General features: G+C 33.9%; 3 protein-coding genes, 1 long non-coding RNA gene and 1 pseudogene across 6 annotated transcripts; 2 read left to right on the top strand and 3 right to left on the bottom strand.

Moving 5' to 3' along the window:
- The first annotated feature begins 269 nt into the window (after positions 1-269).
- On the top strand, positions 270-2,099 carry LOC100808742 (uncharacterized; annotated as a pseudogene).
- Positions 2,100-3,821: 1,722 nt separating this feature from the next.
- LOC100808214 (uncharacterized) lies at positions 3,822-8,558 on the bottom strand. 3 transcript variants are annotated; one of them, XM_041014241.1, is made up of 3 exons: positions 7,995-8,558; positions 6,850-7,192; positions 3,822-5,893 (listed from the first exon to the last, which is right to left on the bottom strand). In XM_041014241.1, exon 3 carries the CDS (start codon positions 5,790-5,792, stop codon positions 3,960-3,962), a length of 1,833 nt encoding a protein of 610 aa, XP_040870175.1. In that variant the 5' UTR covers positions 5,793-5,893; positions 6,850-7,192; positions 7,995-8,558; the 3' UTR covers positions 3,822-3,959. The 3 variants fall into 3 exon arrangements, with proteins under 3 accessions (XP_040870175.1, XP_006577332.1, XP_006577331.1); XM_006577269.4 differs by having other exon boundaries at positions 6,976-7,192; XM_006577268.4 differs by lacking the exon at positions 6,850-7,192 and having other exon boundaries at positions 7,995-8,557.
- Positions 8,559-10,029: 1,471 nt separating this feature from the next.
- On the bottom strand, positions 10,030-11,325 carry LOC100816609 (putative F-box protein PP2-B12). The gene is made up of 3 exons (XM_003521741.5): positions 10,917-11,325; positions 10,717-10,835; positions 10,030-10,640 (listed from the first exon to the last, which is right to left on the bottom strand). The coding sequence occupies exons 1-3, from the start codon at positions 11,241-11,243 to the stop codon at positions 10,133-10,135; spliced, it is 954 nt and encodes a 317-aa protein (XP_003521789.1). The 5' UTR covers positions 11,244-11,325; the 3' UTR covers positions 10,030-10,132.
- A 3,264-nt stretch (positions 11,326-14,589) lies between these two features.
- On the top strand, positions 14,590-18,237 carry LOC100807682 (probable serine/threonine-protein kinase PBL25). The gene is made up of 5 exons (XM_003520808.5): positions 14,590-15,641; positions 15,861-16,036; positions 16,150-16,339; positions 16,431-16,822; positions 17,356-18,237. The coding sequence occupies exons 1-5, from the start codon at positions 15,539-15,541 to the stop codon at positions 18,235-18,237; spliced, it is 1,743 nt and encodes a 580-aa protein (XP_003520856.1). The 5' UTR covers positions 14,590-15,538.
- Positions 15,912-17,418, bottom strand: LOC121174624 (uncharacterized). Its single transcript, XR_005890818.1, has 4 exons — positions 16,714-17,418; positions 16,449-16,567; positions 16,114-16,350; positions 15,912-16,022 (listed from the first exon to the last, which is right to left on the bottom strand). It is a non-coding gene; the product is annotated as an uncharacterized lncRNA (long non-coding RNA).
- Positions 18,238-21,240: the final 3,003 nt, after the last annotated feature.

Below are 21,240 nucleotides of genomic sequence, written 5' to 3'. Positions count from 1 at the left end.
TTATTCTGTTGTCCAAGTTTTTATCTCCATCTCCGTTCTTTTTTTTGTTCGTTTTTTCTCTATCAAGCCCCATACCATAAGGTAACATTGTTTTATTATTTTATTAGAGGAAGAAGGCGAGGCGAGGGCCCAAAAAGTATAGTCAAAAGAAAGAACGAAAATCCAAATCCAACCAATCAGACACTTTTCCCACTTAATAACTCAATATATCTAATCTTGCTTTCATCCTCTTCTCAACCTTTTCTTTTTTTCTTCTGCAGGGATGACATTTTCATCGAAAAATTCTGACCCATAACCATGTTCCTTCTCATCCTTTCCCCAGAAACGTCCTTTGTCCCAAAATTTTGCACAACCCTAACCCTAAACCCAGCAAGGTCCACACCTTAAAACCCGTCACAAGGGGCAAGGCAATTGGGTTAAAACTTAAAAGTGAGTTGCAAAGTTAAGGATCATATTCGTGATAGGATTTTGGATTTGGATCATAATTTAAGTTCGTACGGACAATTTTCCGCTCCAGTGAAGCTAGAAGAAAAAAAAAAAAAGCTAAAATACTACGTGAATTTGGGGTATGCTATTCGGTCTCTGAGAGAGGATTTCCCTGGCCTCTTCTACAGAGAACTCTCCTTCGACTTCTACAGGTTCCCATTTCCCTCCTTTACTTTTCTCATTTTTATTTGCATGGTTGAAAATTCAAACAATTTTTTCTTCTTTCAGGGATGATATCGTATTTAAAGACCCTTTGAATACGTTCGTTGGCATTGAGGATTACAAGTCAATATTCTGGGCTCTAGGGTTTCATGGCAGGATGTTTTTGAAGGCTTCTACAGGATGTCATTATGTTTCGCTGGACTGTTCATGGAATAACACGAGATCCATGGGAGAGTCGTACTCGTAGTAGGTTTCATGGAACCTCTCAGTATAAGCTTGACAAGAATGGCATGATTTTTTAACACCGTGTTGACAGTGTTGCTCTCAACAATTACACATTCTAAATTTAAAGTGCTGCCTCGTGTGGAAGACTTGTTTCAGATTATTGGCTGCCCTTCTACTCCAAGACCAACTTATTTTGAAACACCCTCATCTACAAAGAGAATTTGATTTATTAATTGTTGCTCAACTTCTACTTCTAGTTCTTCCAAATCAAACACTTTTGGTGTAAATATGGAATATATTGAGCAACTTGTTTCACATATAAAGCTGCCTAAAAATGGTATTATAGGGTCTTTTTGGGTGGTTTGAACAAGCGTAACAGGATAATAACGATAAACAATGATATTCCTTCCAGTAAAGAAAGATAACCAATGATATAGTGATATAATTATTTGAATAGAAGAAGGTGAACAAGTTAAATCCCAGTTTGGAAGTAGAAGACAATGTTCCTAGGTACCACCACAACGGGACTCCTAACAACCAAAAGCCACATCATAGTCCTTCTCCATCTGAGACCTGAAAGTCAAACTGAAGTGCCATTGTACGACGAGCAGGACCATCTCCAACGTAAGTCACAATTCTCCGGAATTTTGTCTCCACTTTCACACTCTTGTCAGCATAGAAGGCCACGAAAGAAGGATAGTTGAGTTCATAAGATGGTCTGGAGCAATTATAGGACTTTGATCGCACACATAGTCTTGAGGGCTGGCATCGTAAACCATTGCTAGAGGAGAAGCCCGTTGAGGCCGCCACCCTGCGTTCTCCTCAATGGGCTTTCCAGTAAGAAGGACCAGATCGAGTTCATTGCCAACTTCATCAAGTAGGAACTGTTTTAACGGAAGAAAACAAAAGGGTGCATCGATGATTTAACCCGCACTGTGATATGTAGTGCTACGTATAAACCACAAGCTCAATGCATCTACTGTATGCCAAAAAGTCACGCACTGCTTTCATGTAATCTCACTTATTCTAAAGGTCACAAACACTTATTTTATTATACATACTGCTGATTAGTAATAACGCTCTTCATAATTTCAAATATATATCTTTTGTCTGGCTTTGTTTCACTAGTTTTCCACAAAGCTTGCTGTATTTAGAGGAGTACATTATATTTAATTTATAATTGATTTGAACTAAAAATACTTTGTTGCTTATCCTATATAATATAGATGATGAAGAATTAAAATACCTAAAAAACACAAACTTTATGTTTAACAAGATATTTCTGATAATTTTTAACTTTTTTTACTAACAGAAAAATAATATTTTTAGTATCTTTTAACATTCTTCAAAATGTTAACTGAAATATATTTTTTCTTCAACTTTTATCCTACAAAAAAGACAAACGCTAACTTATAGTTTTTTTTTTATATTTTTTTCAACTTTATTCTTAATATATTTATTCATTTTTTTTTTAAGTTTTTATATAAATATGATTTTATTATTTTATAATTTTTTATATACTTTAAATATTTTTAATTGAACACTTATAATTTAATAAATTATTTTAACTTTCAACTATCCGCTAATTTTTTAACTTTCAGCAAACTTTTCAATATAATCAAAGAATTAAAAAAAAAAGACTGCGATAGAATAAATTATAATTATCCATGCTAATTAGAAAATCAACAAAAAAAATTTATTAAAAAGGAATGAAGCCACACACATATAATGTTTTTCTCTTATATGGTAATAATTATAAAATTATCGATGGTAACAATAAATATAAATTCATGTTATTTAAATGATTATATATTTTAACAAATAGAATACTATGAATTACCTTAAAAATATATTGAAAATTTTATTGATTTTCTTATAAATCAATTTGAAATTATTTTTATATTTCCAAACTTATGATATCAAATACGTTCTTCAAAAATAAAAAATAGACATCAAAATTGTCCTTTTAACAACTTTTTCTTCATCAAAGTAAGGATTATTTTTGTCTCTTTTAACTATTTGGAACGTCCAATTAATAGTAACTTTTTTCTCATTCTCCTCTACCAAGCACAAGCTTAAAGACAACTATCCAAACTTATCACGATCACATATTTATGTGAACCTGTGATCACATCTTCTGAGGGATGCCTTGTCCTTTTTTTCAATTTTGACAGCAACATGCTCTTGGTTGCCCTAATGAATAAGAAAAATGAACAAATTAAATGTCTAAGATTTGGTGATTGGAACATGGAATGCCACCGATGTAATTATGTGGCTATTATAGTATTCAATTCTACTATTGTGTTGAGTTTCTTCTTACTCGGGGGCCCTTGACTTGCAAAACTGACCCTTGAACAATCACAGAACGAAGTCTGACCAGTAATAAATTGATAATTAATGCACTTGCTTCCAAAAGAGGTGCATTTCAATGCATGCAGACTTGGAAGTTGAAATACAAAATGCTAAGGATGCACTGGGCAAATACTTCCAACTGCCAAGAACTGGCCCGATGGGCAACAATTAGAAGCAAATTTCTGGTTACATCTTCCATTCACCTGTCGCAATAAATAAATAAATAAGATCCTCCAGTTATCTGTGCCTTTCTTTTGTAACGCCATTTGAAAATGCTTTTCCATGACAGTACCCTAACTTTGTCGATCGATTTTCTTGACTTTATCATTCTTCTAGAGTGAAGTTCATAAAAATCCAATCAAGAAAGGCCTTTACAATTCAAGACATAACTAAGAGAACTAAAATTGACAAAACCTGAAAACCAAGCAGCATTTTTTAGGAATGATGATATATAATACCAGTTCAAGTTATTTTGCCCAACTTCAAATCATTATGAAACAATATCCAGAACAGAGACAAACCGGCAAGACAATTTTCTGACATTAACTAATTATTAAGTGAAACGAGAAAACAGCCATGCAGACAGCCCGCTACCATTTGATGAGAACCTTGGCAAAAACTAATGGATTCTTATTTTGTTCAGAATACATTTAAATTACAATACAAACACAACATTCGTTCTATCTCATATATGTCCCATAAACAAAAGATATTTCAACAAGTAAACAAATTTTTCAAATGGGCATTGTGCATTTCTTTTGAGAATGTCCTAACATATGACAGCGACCACATTGAACAACTCTTTTGGGACGCTTAAAGTTCTCCACTCGTATAACCTTCTTTTTAGGCCTTCCAGGCGGCCGGCGAGTCTTTGGTGGGCAAATTATTATATCAAACCTTGCACCTCCTCCTCCTTCTGCTCCTTCTCCCAGATCTCTCCACTGGCTCTTATCTGGTATAGGATTTATCATCTGTGAATAAGTCATTCTGTAACTTTGTACAGTGAAGCATGGTTCAGCAAACATGTGGGCATTGTGTCCACAAGAAATAAGTGCAGCAGCAGCATGGGCACAAGGTAAGCCATACAGCTGCCAACGGCGACAGGAGCACTCACGACTCCGTATATCCACAATATTGGTCCTCTCAGTTGACACAATTTCAAACTCAACTTCATTTGCCCGGAGCACTTGATAGCAATGAGCATCAGCAATTGCTTCCAAGATTCGCTTCTCAGCAGATGGTACAAGAATTGATGTCCACCTCATGCCCATATCCTGCCGATCATTAAACCACGATACCATCTGCTGGCGGATGTGTTCCATCATCTGTACTACAGGGAGCTCATGACATTCAAGGGCCCAGTTATACAATAATTCTGTTACCCCAAGTGTGAAATGGCCATATCGAACACCGTCAAAGTATGCCACGGCCCAAAGATAGGGAGGAAATTGTTGAAACCATGATATAACATCTTGTGAAATTTCCATCATCTCAGTAATCTTGCTTTCAAATTCAGCAGCAGTAAGCGCATAAACAGCATTCCAAAAGATGTTTACCAACTTTGTATTTTTAAATGTATCACGAAAATTTTCACTAACAGAACGCAGACAGAAACCATGTGAAGCAGTAGGGAAATGTGTTTCTACAGCCTCCACCAAGCCTCTTTGCCTTTCAGACAATATTGTCAGTCTAGGCATGTTGTCTGTGTTTACTCCTAGAAGTTTCCGCAATTCTGACATGAACCACATCCAGTTTTCATCACTTTCTGAGTCAACAACAGCAATAGCCAAAGGAAACAAAGCATCATCGGCATCAACAGCTGCAGCACAGAGCAATGTACCTAGGTATTTTCCTTTAAGATGTGCTCTGTCAAGTTCTAAAAGTGGCCTACAAGCATTTATAAACCCATAAATTGATGCACGATAAGAAATAAACAGTCGTTGAAAACAATTTTCTTGTCCAGTGGCAACAACAGACGCAATGCTACCAGGGTTGGTTTTCCTTATTTGTTCACAGTAAGCAGGGAGAAGACGGTAACCCTCTTCAAATGTTCCATGAAGTGCAGCCATGCTACGTTCCTTCCCCCGCCAAGCTTGCATGTAAGAAACTGCAACTCCATGCTGATCACGAATATCTTGCAGTATTTCCCTTGGTTTGTATTGTGGATTATCTCGAATGCGTGCTTCAACAGATCTTGCAACCCAACCTACTGATGCCTGCTGATGATGAAGGTTCTGAACTCCCTCGCAAGTATGCTCTCCGTGTAGAGTTCTTACAGTAAAAGTTGGAACACCGGGACACTTTGCTACATGGACCCGCCATGGGCACCCTTCTTTGGAGCATTTTGCTATAAAACGACTGCGATCTGACTTAACTATCCTAAGATCAAAATGCATAGCAATGGCAATATCTTTCAGTGTTCTTCGGCAGGTTTCCACATCTGCAAACTCTTGCCCAATGACTAACGGCTGCTCTGCTACAGTAACAGTACTAACAGATGTGTTGTTATCTAAAACTAAAGAATGATTAGCCATATATCCACCAAAACAAGAAAAGATCAATGTCATCTGACTCTAAGGGTTTCCATCATATTTATGAATTATCAAGGGCTTCCAAGGATAGGAATTGAAAAATGCCATCATACCAAACTTCCAGCCAATTACAAACTCTGCAATACATAACAGAAGTAATGGTTAAATTCTATAAGCAGTTCAGAACAGAAAGTCATTGAAACAAAATGGAAATTTGGGAACATTGTACAAGTAAAGAACATACAAACTGTAAACAAAGTAAGTAGCTAACTTATAATGGATGTTCAAAAATTAGATTATTCAAAATGAAAACAACTGCAGAGGGAGAAAAAAAGTAAAATGACCCACCAGTAGACTTAGAAAAATCTACAAACTTATATGCTAATGTAATTTGTAAATAGATTATTGCTTGTTCAATTTTGAAAATTATGAGGCTGACAACAAAAGGGGAGTTGCAGAAGTAGAATATTCACCTCTAGCATTAAATCAATAAGTTATTCGATAAACAGAAGTGCAAACTTTACAAGGAACCCAAGGAACATAATTTAAACTAAGCATTTTTCATGAAATAAAATTAGGAAGACGAGATGCCAGGATGGTGCCTTAGTCCAAGATTTGGAAAGCCCCTGAACTCAAAGAGCACTTTTAGATAACTTAGATTTACCTCATATCAAGGAAATGAGTGGGGGCTTGAGTCTGTAACCTATGAAATACAAGACTTGATCTTACTCCACTCGACCAACCCCTTGGGATTTGAACTGAGCATTTTTTATTAGTAAGGAAAAGCAATTGCTTTGGTTAATTTAATTACAATCATTACGATTTCAAGTTGTTGTAAAACCTACTATGTGTGAGTATGTATAACTCAATACATAGAAAAGATTACACAAATGAAACAAGACAAAGAGACTAACACACTATTGAGATACAGAGACGGAAATAATTAGAAGATGATCCTAGTTCTCCATCCCTTTAACTTAATTTGGTTGTAAACTTGGAAGCCTTTTATTTCATTTTCTTAATTTTAATTAGAGAGATGTTGAAAATGATATATTTAAGGAGCCAGGGGATGGGGACTGAAATCAAGCATTACATTTTAATGATATAATTGCAGGATTGTGGCTAAACTATGCCTTAATTCCAAAATCAAAGTTCAGAATTTAATCAGCCAGATCTAATGGTTGCAGGTGAAGAAAGAGCTTGGTCACAGCAACCATACATAAAGGGATAATTTTAATCCTTGGCAGTTTCTATGGAACTTGTTCAACTACATGTATCCACAAGCTGCATTTATAGTTGTAGTTGCAGATTCCTTTAACTTATCCACCACCATCTAACTGGTCATTGCCCACGGAAAATCCACATTTCCGAAGAATATTACTCTGAGTACTTTGCCAACATGCCCTTGCCTAAACTTCCCAAATGGTTAATTGGTCCTGCACACAATTCCAGTGATTAATTCGTAAAAACTTGTTGCCTGCACAGGACTGCTTCGTTGTGTATGTTTTCTTAGGAATAGTTAAACACAGATCATATTCTCACTCGGGAAATATAGGAGGACATCACAGTAACTGCAAGTTCATTTAAACAGAACAAAAACCTAGTGACCTCCAAATATCCACTCAGTCTAATCCCCTCACAGGCATTAAAACAAAGAACACTTTCATCTTTCTAACTGCGCATGTTTTGATTCAGAAACTGAGGATATGGTTTTTCAGAAAAAATGTGAGGGTTCTCTTTTTTAAGAAGCAAACAGCATCAACAAAGAAGAAAGCAGCATAAAACGTAACATAGTCTTATGATAATATATTTGAGGGATTGATATTCAAGCTTCAAAGCAAGGGGTCACACTCACGGAACAAGGACCACATTGCTCAACTAGGTCATACATCAAACCGTGAACGACCGTAACTGTTAACACTCCCTTCGGATCCAACAATTTTCAATCTGGAAATTTCAATTTCTGAATCCTTAATCTGGATTTCGTAAACTACGAGGTGGATTTCCCCATGGCAAAACAATTCAGAGGACGCGACCAACACACACACACATGTGAATTCTAAAAAAATGATTTTTTGTTTTTGGCACAAAGGAAAACCAAACATCCAGAAACTTGTACGAGAAAGCTAATTGGGAACATGATGCAAAACAAGAGGTGGAGGAAGGGACTTTGGCTGAAAACATGTGTAAACAAATATTGGGAGAAAAAATAAACAGAGAGAGAAAGAGATAGAGCACCTTAGTTTACACACACTTGTTGGTGTTTGAAAGTGACGGTTTGTGCTACAGTTGTTGCTGCTCTTCCTCCTCTTCCTCGTAGTTCTCTAGCTTCGCTTTCTTGAATTTGAGGGGATGGTGAACCGTAGTAAAACAAACTTCTGTTTCTTTTTGTTCTTCTCTGCTTTTGTTTTTTCTTTTTTTTTTCTTCTTTAATTTACGTTTCGGTGGTACAAATTTGCTAAAATGTTTTTATCTGTGATTTTTCTATTTCACGTCCTACCTCACATAACTCATTTTTATATCAATAATTTATTATCGTATAGATTGAGAATAACTCATTATCCGTGAATAAAGTACTACAGTACTATACTATCTATCAACGTGAGGAAATAAAAAAACTTATTATCTATTTCAGCTTTCAAGAATTGTGAATTCCGAAATCGTTCCTCACTCAGTTATTTCTTATTTAAATTTCAGTCCTCCTTCACTTTTAATCCTTCAATTGTTTACCTCAATATTTTTAGTCCCTCCTAATAAATTAGATATATTAAGCTTTAATACTGACATGCCTAACCAAAGTTCACAATATTTTCTACTTTATTTCTAGTTTTTTTTAAGTTAAAATTTTTTAGTCTATAAAATGTCCACTTTTCGATTTTAATACCAATGAGATTTTCATTTTTAAATTTTAGTCCCTAAAAAATTTAATTTCTAATTTTTAGTTCTTAATTAGTTTTTCTGTCTTACTTTTGTTCATTTTAAGCTCATTAATATAATCACAAGTATCATTCAAATTAAGGAATAGTGACATAAGTGAAAGTGGAACAACATGGTCCAAATATTCACTTAAATTGAAAGCTCACTTGGCCCAAAAATTTGAAACATTAATACTAATTTTATTAGAAATACTCAACAATTGATTGTGGTTAGATTTAGGATAAAAAAATTTAAAGTGTGACAAACTAATAAATATAGGTAGATAATGAGTGTGGGGAATTCAAGGTATTTAATGAGAGTTCGATTGGTTGGTTGATGTTTGGGTCGTGCTTTCACTTTTCACATTTATCATTAATCCCTAATAATGCTTAAATCATTTTCAACCAATAAATTCATCAAAATTTTACTTTTATTTTTTAATAATATTTCACACTTTCTTATAATATCGTATGACATTTCTTACTTTAAATAATTCAATCAAATTTTTATCTCCACCAAAATATTCACTGTAATTTCTTAAATGGACCCCATAATACATTCAATTTCCCAAATATACACGATATTTCAATAATACTTGTGTAGTATGGACCCACAAAATCAAAAGACAAATGGGTTCTCTGTCTAGCAACCCAATCTTGAAAGTGGTACGACTTGTCTCAATGGAGTTGCTCTTAGGCATGCTATATATTTTTGGGACTTGAACCCAGTCATAGTTGATCGATAAGTAGTTCTAGTAAAAGTATAGTATTATTAATTCTAATTTATTTGCAAAAAGGGCTTTTGATTTAGGTGGATTGTGAGTTCAAGGTATGTTAGAATGTTCGGATCATATGTTTCTACTTTCATCTCTGTGATTATTTGCTAATAACGGTTTAAACAATACTACGTCACAATGTCAATGAGATGAAAGGGGATGAATAAGAGATTATGGATTCATTAATTAAAGACAAAAAAGTTAAATGATGACTAAAGATTAAATTAAAAGAATGAATTTTTTATAAGCAGTAAATTTGAAAGGTAGAATTTTTTATAAGCAGTAAATTTGAAAGGTAAAATTTTTGTTAGGACTAAAATTTCAATTTCAATATTTTTAAAGATTAAAAATGACAACTAATATTGTATTAGGCGATACTGTAAGATGTCATTGTGACTAATTTTAAATTTTTTTTATTATTATGTTTTTTATTTCTCATGGCATTATCAACTATTATAAAGCATACGTGAGATTAAACTTTAGATGGGGCATGAAATTGAAAAATTGAATAACTACTAGCATTTTATAAAATCAATTTAAGACTAACAATAAAAAAATGAATGACTAAAGTACGAATCATTCTAGAGCAGGCGAGTGAGCGTGGTTATATAAAAAATTTAATTGGTAGAACAAGCAAAAAAAAAAAAAAAAGAGAAGAAACAACATTGTAAATTGTGCATGCTTTTTAATTTTTGTGTTTGGGCCTTATTTCGATTCCTTGAACGAGAATGCCCGCTTTCCACCCACCACTCTTGACCTCGTAGACTCCAATCTCCACCTCCTTCTCCTTCTCCTTCTCTCCGCCGACGTTGAAGAAGTCACCCAATTCCACCTCCATCCACCCATCGCTTCTCTCCTTCGGATATTCACCTCCCCCCTTAGCATTAGGCGGTGGAGGCGGCGGTGCTGCATCGAAACTATCCAGAAAACGAGAACGAACGCGGCTGAATATCCCAGGAACTATCTGCTCACGTGGCCTCCGCGGTGTCTCCGCTTCTTCCAAGTACACCGTTCTCCTCCGACCCTCAACCGACACCTCAACCGGCTGGTTATAGAACCCGTACGCACCCCCGCTCCTTTGCTTAAACACTAGGTATGCCCCGTACAATGTTTTTTCAGACAACGTGCCACTTTTGATTCCACCTTTTATTTCCAACCAACACACACTAACAAGTTCCGCCACCTCCGAAAACCTAGAAGCAAACATTAAGTGATACTGCATCCTTCAATTTCATGTTAATCCAAATGATTAATAAATTAAATAATTACCTGGCCGCTGGAACAGAAGTCCATCTCCAATACCTGGGAGTGTCTCCCCAAACAATTGAGAGACTTCGGGCTGAGAGCATGTAGCATATTTTGCCGTTCAGTTTATCGAGTGCAAAGCTCTGGTGATTAATTAATTTTCCAATTAATGAAAGATATACGTGTATAATTATTGAGAGAAAAAATGATTTTATTTGTAATACCTTTTTACCAGCGTCTATGAGGAGGGGGTTATGGCATAGGTGGAGGTAGAGGTCCTTCTTGGAAGAGTAATTGGTGAGAGTGGAGGGCTTGGAAGATTGGGAAATGATAGCCTGATAATCGGAGGGGAGGAACCTTTCCCATACGAAGTCGGTTACTGAGGCAGATCTGAAGGAGGAAGAGACCAAAGAGAGAACGCAGGCATCTGGAGGAGTGGTGAACGAAACTATATTCGCTATGCAACCTTCAGGGAGATGCTCAAACTCACCACCGCCAACTTCTTCTTCTGCTTCCAAAACCATTACTTTGTTCCTGCTCTTATTATCCATAATCTTCCTCTTCTATGCTCTCTCCTCTCCTCTTATATAACTGCAAGGAGAAGTACTGATTTTGAATACTAGGAAAGCTTAGCGGTTAAGCTTCGATCATATCCTGCATTTTTATTTGCCGCACAATTTTATTTATAATATCTTTTCCTTTTACAAAGAAAAAAAGACAAGGAGAAAAAAAGTAAAAAGAAACTCCAGTCAAGATAAATAATTTAAAGAACAAATAAAAAATAACTATTATTTTTATAAATGCAACATTTTAAAAGAACAATTATGCTACTATTCAATTGTAACTCTAAGAGAAAGAATTTATTACTATTTAATTTCAAAATTTAATAATACATAGTATGAGGAATGTTATATTGTTATGTATCGAATGAAGATTTGTTGGTTTGGATTAATATAAACTTATTTAAGATATTCCATTTGTAGAAAATATAACTGCGGTGACAATTTCTACTGAGACTGAGAGGAGCTTAAACTGACACAATGGAGAACACAGCGGTGAGGAGAGGTTTAAATTTTAAAGAGAGAATGAGAAAATAAATAAATTTTTACTTTTAAAAATAACTTTTATTTTATTTTACAACTGAATAATTATTTTTGATAGAGCTGAATAATTTATCATTCTCTCTTGTTTGTTTTGTCGTTCAAACATATATATAATAAAGAATAAATAAAAAGAGAAAAGGTTCTTTATCTTTATTGCATAATAAAAGCATCCGTATAAGATATCCACGTCAAACAATTCCTTTTTAGCATTTTAAGTTTTAACAATGCGTTATCGATTCGGTCAATTAATAACATGATAATGATAATGCGCTATTGCGATACTTATAGCCTGGGCGCGTTCGTCCGTCATACTTCATACCTTCTCGTTCATTTTTGGAGATTTTCTCTATTTTTTTTAAAGTTATCCTAATATTCTCCATCTTTTAATTATTATTATTATTATCTGATTCTTTTTTCTCTCTTTTTTCATTTTTACTTACTACCTAATTATATATAGTGAAAATGTTAACTCTTTTTGGTCTACAGTAGAAGTCGACGATTTAGAAGTCAGTGAATTTTATAATAAATGTAAAATAACAAATATTTACTTTTTACCTTTTCATAATATCACTATAATCTTGCGTATTAGAATCAATTTCGTGTTGCCTTCAAAATAAATAAATAAAAAATCTAAGGATACCTCTTAATATGCATGTCGAGGATTTCCTTAAATAGAAAATAGAAAGCGACTGCAATAAATTGTGGGTAACTTCCATAAATTGATGGGGTAAGATGCTTGTGTAATCAATGATAGATGAATGAGTTCATATTTAGTAGGATGAGATTGGGCTTATCATATTACTCCATATTTAAAGGTACGGACACGGAAGAACCCTAATTACACTCGAGCAAGTGGCTTTACGTTCCATTGACATCTTTACTGCAATTGGAAACTCTTTTGACGTGTTTGGGATTCGCTTTCTCGTGTGCCCGAATTTTGTTTTGCATGTGCATGTGATTAAATAGCATTTTACTAACCACACCGCTTCACCACTCGCATTTGAAATTAAATGCCCTACGCGTCATATGAAAATGCATGTACATTTTCATTCACGGATTCACCCTTTAAGTTTTTGTTTTAATCATTGGTATCTTATATTATCACGACAGATTACAAAGCAAATACTTTTCTCTTTCTGGATATTATTTCAAAACACCATAAAACTTACAATAAATTATGTTACACTTCTTGAGATATTATTCGAAAAACTCGGTATTGTCAATTTGTAGAGATGTACATACATACATACATATGTCAGGAACATTGTTGATCTTATTTATCAATTTGAAGACATTATTTGTGTGGAATATGAGATCTTCCCCTCTCGTTTCCTTCTCTATAGTTGAATTTATTGAGGAGAAAAGTACATAAAGTACTAAGATTGGAGAAGACATCCTAGCCTTACAATAACAATAATTGTAGCTTATTTCCACCCATCATATATATGCCCTAAGTTAATTTGGTTCTAAACCATGCACAATCCAGTACATGCATTTACTAATAAGACTTTTATCCCATAAAGACATATATGATATATATACTTACATAATGATTTTTAAGTTCTGATAGATCATACGTACATTACGCATGATTGAGTTTCTTAGAGAAAGTAATATGTTATTCACTTAATATCTGTAACTATTAATATCTGCAACTACTTTATTTTGGGTTATGTTTGGCTCAACTATTCTTTAACTTAGAAGCTATTATAAAGCTAAAGCTTAAAATAAAAGCTTTAAAAATAAAAGTAGAAATAGTTTGTTAATTTATTTATTTTTAGTTTTAAAACTTCTTTTAAGAGAAAAGTATTCTGGTAAAATTTTTTAAAGAATTATTTAAAATTAAATGCCTCACTAAGTGGAAAATACATTGATAAAAATTGTGTAAAATTAATTTAAATTTATAAGCAATTAAAACAGTATTCAAATAAATATATTGTTGTAATTAATAATTGTAAACCTTAATTACAAATTAAAATTTTAAAAAATAAAATATGAATTAAATTTTAAGGAAAAATTATAATTATTTTAAATTATCAAAATTTTGTTTTACTATATCACTCATTCATTTCATTAAGGCTCGTCCATTTCAAGTAACAAATATATTCATATTTTTTAATTTTAAGAATGTCAAAATTAATTTTAAAATTAATGTACAAATAATTTATTATATAATATTAATTAAATAAATTTAAGTATTAAACACAAAAGATAAAATATTTAAAATATTTATTATTTTACAATAATATTTTTAGAAGATAAAAAATATTTCATTTAAATAGAATTCAATAATACCAATATATATACAAAAGCATTTAATAAATAATTAAAAATATTTGATAAATATATTATTGTAATTAAGAAATAAAAAATTTAGCTAGAAAATAAATTTAAAAATCCTGAAATTTAAACTAAATTTAAAAATAAAAATAATATATTTTAAAATATGAAAATTTATTTAATTATATTATATCATTTATTCATTTTGGTAACATTATTTTATTTTATGTAATGAATACATCTGAAATGTTTAATTTTATAATTTTCAAAATCTATTTTAATTAATGAAAGTTAATTTTAAAGATGTTTTACAATTTTTTTATATAATATTAAGTAAAAAAGGTAAAATATTTAAAAACTTCTATATTATTGTTCAATAATATTTTTAGAAGATGAAAATGAATTTATTTAATATAATTCAATAGCGTCAATATATATTAAAAATTATTTAATAAATAAACAAAAAAGTAATTTTTTTGTAAAAAAATTGTTGTAATGAAGAATTTAAAAAACTTGAGTATAAAAAAATAAAAAAAATCTAATGTTCAAATTAAATTCAAAGAATTCATTTTTATAAATATTTTAAAATATCAAAGTTTATTTAATCAGATTGTTTACTTATTTAATTGGATGCTTTAAAGAAGCTCTGAACAGTCGACAAAAAAAAAAACAAAAACAGAGAGAACAGAGAAGGGCTTCCAACTATATTTCTGTCTTCCTTCATAACCATCATTTCCGCTTCATCTTCAAATCCCGTAACTGCATTGCGTTATTCCAACTTGAGGAACTGAAGACCATTAACTTGTCCCCATCTGAAATTCACAATCTTTCTATCTATAGCATAGATGTAACAATGTTTCAAAAAAAAGAAAATAGATGGATAAAGAGATATACAATTGGCATACGCAAAAGTTGAATAAGATAAGATAATCATATTTATGGAAAGAAAGGTGCAAGTCAAAATATAACCGTAACTAACCAAAGAAAAAAAAAACGTTAGATGCCATCCATGCATGGCTTGGAAGACAATAAATCAAAGTCACGTGCAACTGAATTGAACCCAAAAACTGAAATATGATTTCCACATTTGTCGGAAGCCATGTAAAAGGACACCTCATAATGATGTCCACTCAAATTTTCCCCCCTTTTCTCTCCGAGTCTTCTGAGGAAACGTCACCATTTTTCGATCCCATTCCCCTGTTCATACATGCATGCATGTCTAACTCCTCCTTTCACCTTTTGCTGTTGATTTCCCTTCCATTTATTTTATAGCTTCTGCTGTGCGGGGTCCTTCAATCTCACTTGGGGGAACCTCCGTCATGGAGCCTTAATTACATTTTTCATGCTCTCAATATTGAATGAAGATATTGCTTAGTATCAAAACCTGAACATACATACTATATCTACCAACCGGGAATCCTCTTCCTGGACGTTTTGTTTTTTTATTCTAGACACTCAGAAAAATGAATTGTTTTCCGTGTTTTTCAAAGACTAAGAGAACCAACAGCAAGAGGGAGCAACAAGGCGTTATACCACAAGAAAACGTTGTCACAAGGACACCACCAGGTATTTAATTTAATTTTTCAATAAAGAAATTTTAATTAGTTCATGATCCCATTGGAAAGCCAAAGACCCTAATTGTGTTTAAAAACAATAATGACATTCATAGAATCAAAATATATAAATTCTTGTTTGTTTGTAATATATTGTTAGCAATTTAATTTTTCACTTAATTATCTCCATCTCCATAAGACTTGAAAATTAAACATTGGGGGTGACATGCAGATGTAAAGAAACAAAAGGCAGATGATCCAAACCAAGTTGACACCTCAAATATTCAAGCACAAAATTTCACATTCCGTGAGCTTGCAATTGCAACAAAGAATTTCCGCCAAGAATGTTTGTTGGGAGAAGGGGGCTTCGGCAGAGTTTATAAGGGAACAATTCCTGCAACCGGGCAGGTCATAACATAAGGCCTTCAATTTTCAGTTCATAAAAAAACAAACAAATTCAATATATGTATATTTTTTTTTCTCACGTTTGCATGCATGTGTGTTTTTTTCCCCCTCTTCAGGTGGTAGCAGTGAAGCAACTCGACCGAAATGGGGTCCAAGGTAGCAAGGAATTTCTGGTTGAAGTTTTGATGTTAAGTCTCTTGAACCATGAAAATCTGGTCAAACTCACTGGTTATTGTGCTGATGGAGATCAACGTCTTTTGGTCTATGAGTTCATGCCAGGGGGCTGTTTAGAAGACCGTCTTCTTGGTATAGTCCTCCTTCAATTTTTGACATTATTATTATTGTGCATTATATAAGAATAAAACTAAAACAAAGCTTGAGTTTGCTTTTAAAACAGAGAGGAAAACAGATGAACCTGCATTAGATTGGTACAACAGAATGAAAATAGCATCAAATGCGGCGAAAGGACTATGGTACTTGCACGACATGGCCAACCCTTCAGTTATATACCGGGACTTGAAATCCGCCAACATCCTGCTGGATAATGATCACAATGCAAAACTATCTGATTATGGACTGGCCAAACTTGCTGGTAAAGATAAGACGAACATTGTACCAACAAGAGTTATGGGCACCTATGGTTACAGTGCTCCCGAGTACGTAAGAACGGGTAACCTCACCTTGAAATCAGATGTGTACAGTTTTGGAGTTGTCTTGCTAGAGCTCATAACTGGACGCCGTGCCATTGACACCACAAGATCGCACGATGAACAAAATCTAGTTTCATGGGTATACTAATAACAGCCTCTTTAATTTGGACATTTTCATTTTCTCCTATTCATATGTTGGGCAGATTTCACATAGTTCCCATCAAATCATAAATAAGACTTGATAAATTGGAGGTGGAAACACATTATTTTGTGTTCCTACACGAATTCCACCTAATAATAGTATAGAATGTGTTAGAATTTTAAAAAGGACAGAACTTATATGTAGTTCTTAGTTTTTAGTGTTGTTCTTTGATCAGAATTGAAATTTCACCTCAATAATATATATAATAAAGGCTTGCACATAAATTACCGAGGTGAAACTCTGTTTCTAATTGAAGAACAACACTAAGCACATAAGGTACTTATCTAAGTTTTTTCCTTTTAAAACATGAGTTGTGATCATTTAATGAGAACTATGTGATTTCTCCGGTATGATATGTATGCATAAAAATGTTTAAGGTTGTTATAGTACCAAAGTCCAACAGCTTAATTTGATCCCCAAATATCTATTTTTGTTAATTTTACAAATTTTCCCTTATTATGATTGAGCAGGCACAACCCATATTCAGGGACCCAAAAAGATATCCAGACATGGCAGATCCAAGTCTGAAAAAAAATTTCCCAGAAAAGGATCTGAACCAAGTTGTTGCAATTGCAGCCATGTGCTTACAGGAGGAAGCAGCAGCGCGTCCTTTGATGAGTGATGTTGTAACTGCTCTCAGTTTTCTTTCCACCTCTCCTCCAGAGGTTGTTCCTGAAGCCCAGAGTGCTGCTCCTGAAAATGAAGCTGGATCTGGTAAGGACAGCGATAGCTCCTCCTCCAATGAAGAAGAGGAGAATGTAACTGCTGAAACTCAGGTTAGTGCAAAATACCAAGAGAGCGAAGACGCCTCAGAGAATGAGTATGATTATTATGGGAATGAAAACCAACAAAAGTACAGTCCACAAGACATCAAACAGACCAAGGAGTTCTACTCCAAATCAAGCCGCAAGAGCAGCACCAGATCAAAGAACGGAACCACTTCTTCTAGCTACAGAAGCAGCTCCACTTCAGATTCAGAGAATGGAAGCAACAAAACCAGTAGGAAAAGCAGCAGAAAGAACGGCAGCAAGAAGTCTTCCTTAAGCCAGAAGAGCGGTAAGAAATCTTCATTGAGCCAAAAGAGCAGCAGCAAGAAATCTTCTGTGAGAGTCTTAAGCCACAAGAAAAGCAAGGATGGAAGCCATTCCCCTAATTCAAGACGCAGTAGCAGCAGTGGCGGTGATCTTTTGGATCGTAGCGGAAGCAGGCCATCAGAAGGGAATGTTTCAATTGGCCTAATCAGCAGTGAGAACTCAGACAGTGACAGCAGCATACGATCAGAGGAAAGGAGCAGCATGCATTTAAATCATACCAGCAGCAGATCGGAGGAGGGAATTGTTTATTACCGATAGAGATTTATCAATGTCTGGTGGCAACAACAATAACTTAATTGGCGATGATGAATACTAAAGGAGGCATTTGGCATCACATGATGTTTTGTATACTTCTGTTGTTTGTCTATACATCAGTATGTATGGTCGAGTGAAACAAGTTAAGATAACCGTATATGGTATCCTCTAAATTAAAACTTGAAACTCGAGCATCTATATACATACACATATATACTTGTTTTTTTTAGTAGGCTTCAGCTATATTTCTGTATCTACCTTTAGTTCAAGAACAACGAGAGACGATTACCGTGAATTTCCATAGAGGATTGTTGACATTATTGGAAACAGTGATCCTCGTTTGTATTATGTAATAATTCTGATGTTATTCCTTTTGTCACAAATTAAATATAGGTATTTATGTGGGAATCAAATCTTGTGTCCTATCACGGATATATCCCTATTGATTCATTGAATCCACTATAAATTTGTTTAGTAGCACCACCCATCGGAGAAGAATGGTCACGGGCTCAAATATAATGCCATCTTTTATAAGGTTCACATACATGACTATATATGAGTAGGCGACGTTATCAATCAGCTAGCAAATTCTAGCTATTTGAATTTACAGCTAGCTGATTTGAAATCCCTTCAAAAATATCATAACACGTCAAACATCAAAGTTATTCAATAAATTGAAAAAAGGACCTCTGTCATACATTCTTATTTGTTAAAAACTGATATCAGAATCAGATACACACTGACATAAATAACATACAGAGAAGACCTTCCTAAAAAGAATTATTTGTTGCTTGGTTAATTTATATTGCCTTCATTATATTGATAGAGAACAGGGAAATAAAAATCAGGAAGACAATTACGATTTACGAACTGAGAGAACTTACACTGTAATTCTTGGTCACTATCCACTCTGACTTACATATGAAGGAGACATTAAAAACCACATCCAAGGAAGAGAAACAAAAATTTGACATGTAAGGTGCTATAGCCTGTAACTATATATATGTTATTATTTTATGGTGGTGGGATGTGTGTGTTTGTTTGGAAACCAGATGAATCCAACGCCAATAAACTTTCAAATGAAAGTTACAATATTGTTGCTTTGAAATTTTTGTATTGGAACGCACAATTTCTCCATTCAACGCTAATCCAATTACACACCCTCCATATCCATGGATTAGGTGTAACGGTAGATTTTTGTTGTAAAGTTGGCGCTGTTGACGACGTTGTCGTCATTGCACTCAAATCTAACTTTAAGATTTCGTCGCGATCTAGTACTGTGGCTCTTATCCTTCTTAAGGCACGGCTTCAGCGTAGGGATCTGCTCAGAGTGGCTGAATCTACCACTACGGCTGCGCGCCTCTTCTTTTCCTGAGTCACGTGAAGTGTAGTCGCTAGAATAATAAACATGTTTTTCTCTGACAGAAGATTGAGCCCAGTAGTTACCTCCTTTGCCGTGTTTGTGTCCCTCTCTGGGCAATTTCACGCATGACGTTGACGCGGAAAATGAGGATTGTTTTTGGAAGCATCGAATTTTGTTGGAGTTAGAGATTTGACCTTGTCTGTGAGGATCAATAGAAGATTGATTAGGAAGAAAGTGAAGGGTGTGGTTTGTGTTAGCAGTGACAATATTTGTGGACTTGATCTTATGACGGATGGTGTGACAAGGTACGATGTAGAAAACGTTGCCGGGTGTGAGAATGGATTCTGGGTTGACCACAATCCAAGGAAATTGGAAGAAGTCGGGTCGTGTAACACAGTGCCTAGGATTTTTGTTCATGACTTGAGATGCAATGATTGGGTTAGAGTGTAGCTCTACAAAGCCACCAGGGTGTACTAGTTTCAGGAATTGGCTTTCTCTCCTAGTCCCAGGCATAGTACTCTTGGACTTGGACAACAATCCCATTAGAAAATGTTTTCTTGTGTTTGGAGGTTGGGGAGGAAGCTGTGGTGAGACACAAGACTAGTATTTAAGGAGTGGGTGCTAAAAAAATATGTAAGCAGTTGAGATGAGACAATGAGTAAAATAATATGATTTGGTGGAAATAGCAATGTTGCTGACTTGGCTTCGTTAGCGAGCATGGAAGTGTTCGTTCTAAGACGATGACATCACGTTCTTGTTCATCTCCTATGGCCAATGCCGATCAAAAACATCAGAATCTCTACGGTGTCGAGTTTCTGCACCCAAACCACGTCTCAACGAATGCGTGTTTGGGTATTTCACTTCAACACGTATCCATGTCCTCAATGCTATAATTAGGATGAGAAAATGCTAGCTTAATGGTACGAGACAAAATGTTGAAAGAAAAGGGTTGAACCAATCACCTGCATGAGAGTAGAAACAATAACACGATAACGAGGGTTAACATAGAAGAAGGGGTTAGTGTGAAAGAGTTTAGTCTCATGTTCAACTAAGATTCTAATTTTTGTTGAGAAAAATGTCTATATTTAGTGTCTTTCTTATATTGAATAAGTTTGTTTTCCAAGGAAAATATATTACATTAACACTTGTTGAGGTTTTATTAAATTTATCCTAATATTTTTTTTATTTTTCTAATCTTATACTAAATCTTTAATTATTTAAAAGCATTGCATTGTCATTATATATCTTACAAAAGAGGTTGATGTAAACTTGAAAAAATAAAAATTATATGCAATTTTAAGAAATTTCAAGTGGTATTATTATAATTTATTTAAAGTAGAAAAAACTCAGGCTAGAGACATATTTCTTAAGAAGAACATGCATTTTTCATGCAACTCTCATGGTTTATAATTTTATACCGTATAACATTTTTAATTATTTATCACTTTCAAATATAAAAAGTTAATATATATATATATATATATATGATTCTTTTATTGATCTAATCAAGGAAGAGTAGCTGGAAATCGGTCTGATAATTAACTATGTCTGATATCCATTCAAGTTGTAGCTCTTGTCTTTTTTCTTATTTGTAGAGATTAATACTTGATCAAGAAGACAATTATGGGATGAAGAATGCTAGT

This window comes from Glycine max, chromosome 3 (assembly GCF_000004515.6).
Source record: "Glycine max cultivar Williams 82 chromosome 3, Glycine_max_v4.0, whole genome shotgun sequence".
Taxonomy (NCBI): domain Eukaryota; kingdom Viridiplantae; phylum Streptophyta; class Magnoliopsida; order Fabales; family Fabaceae; genus Glycine; species Glycine max.
This window is presented reverse-complemented; position numbering and strand designations above follow the sequence as displayed.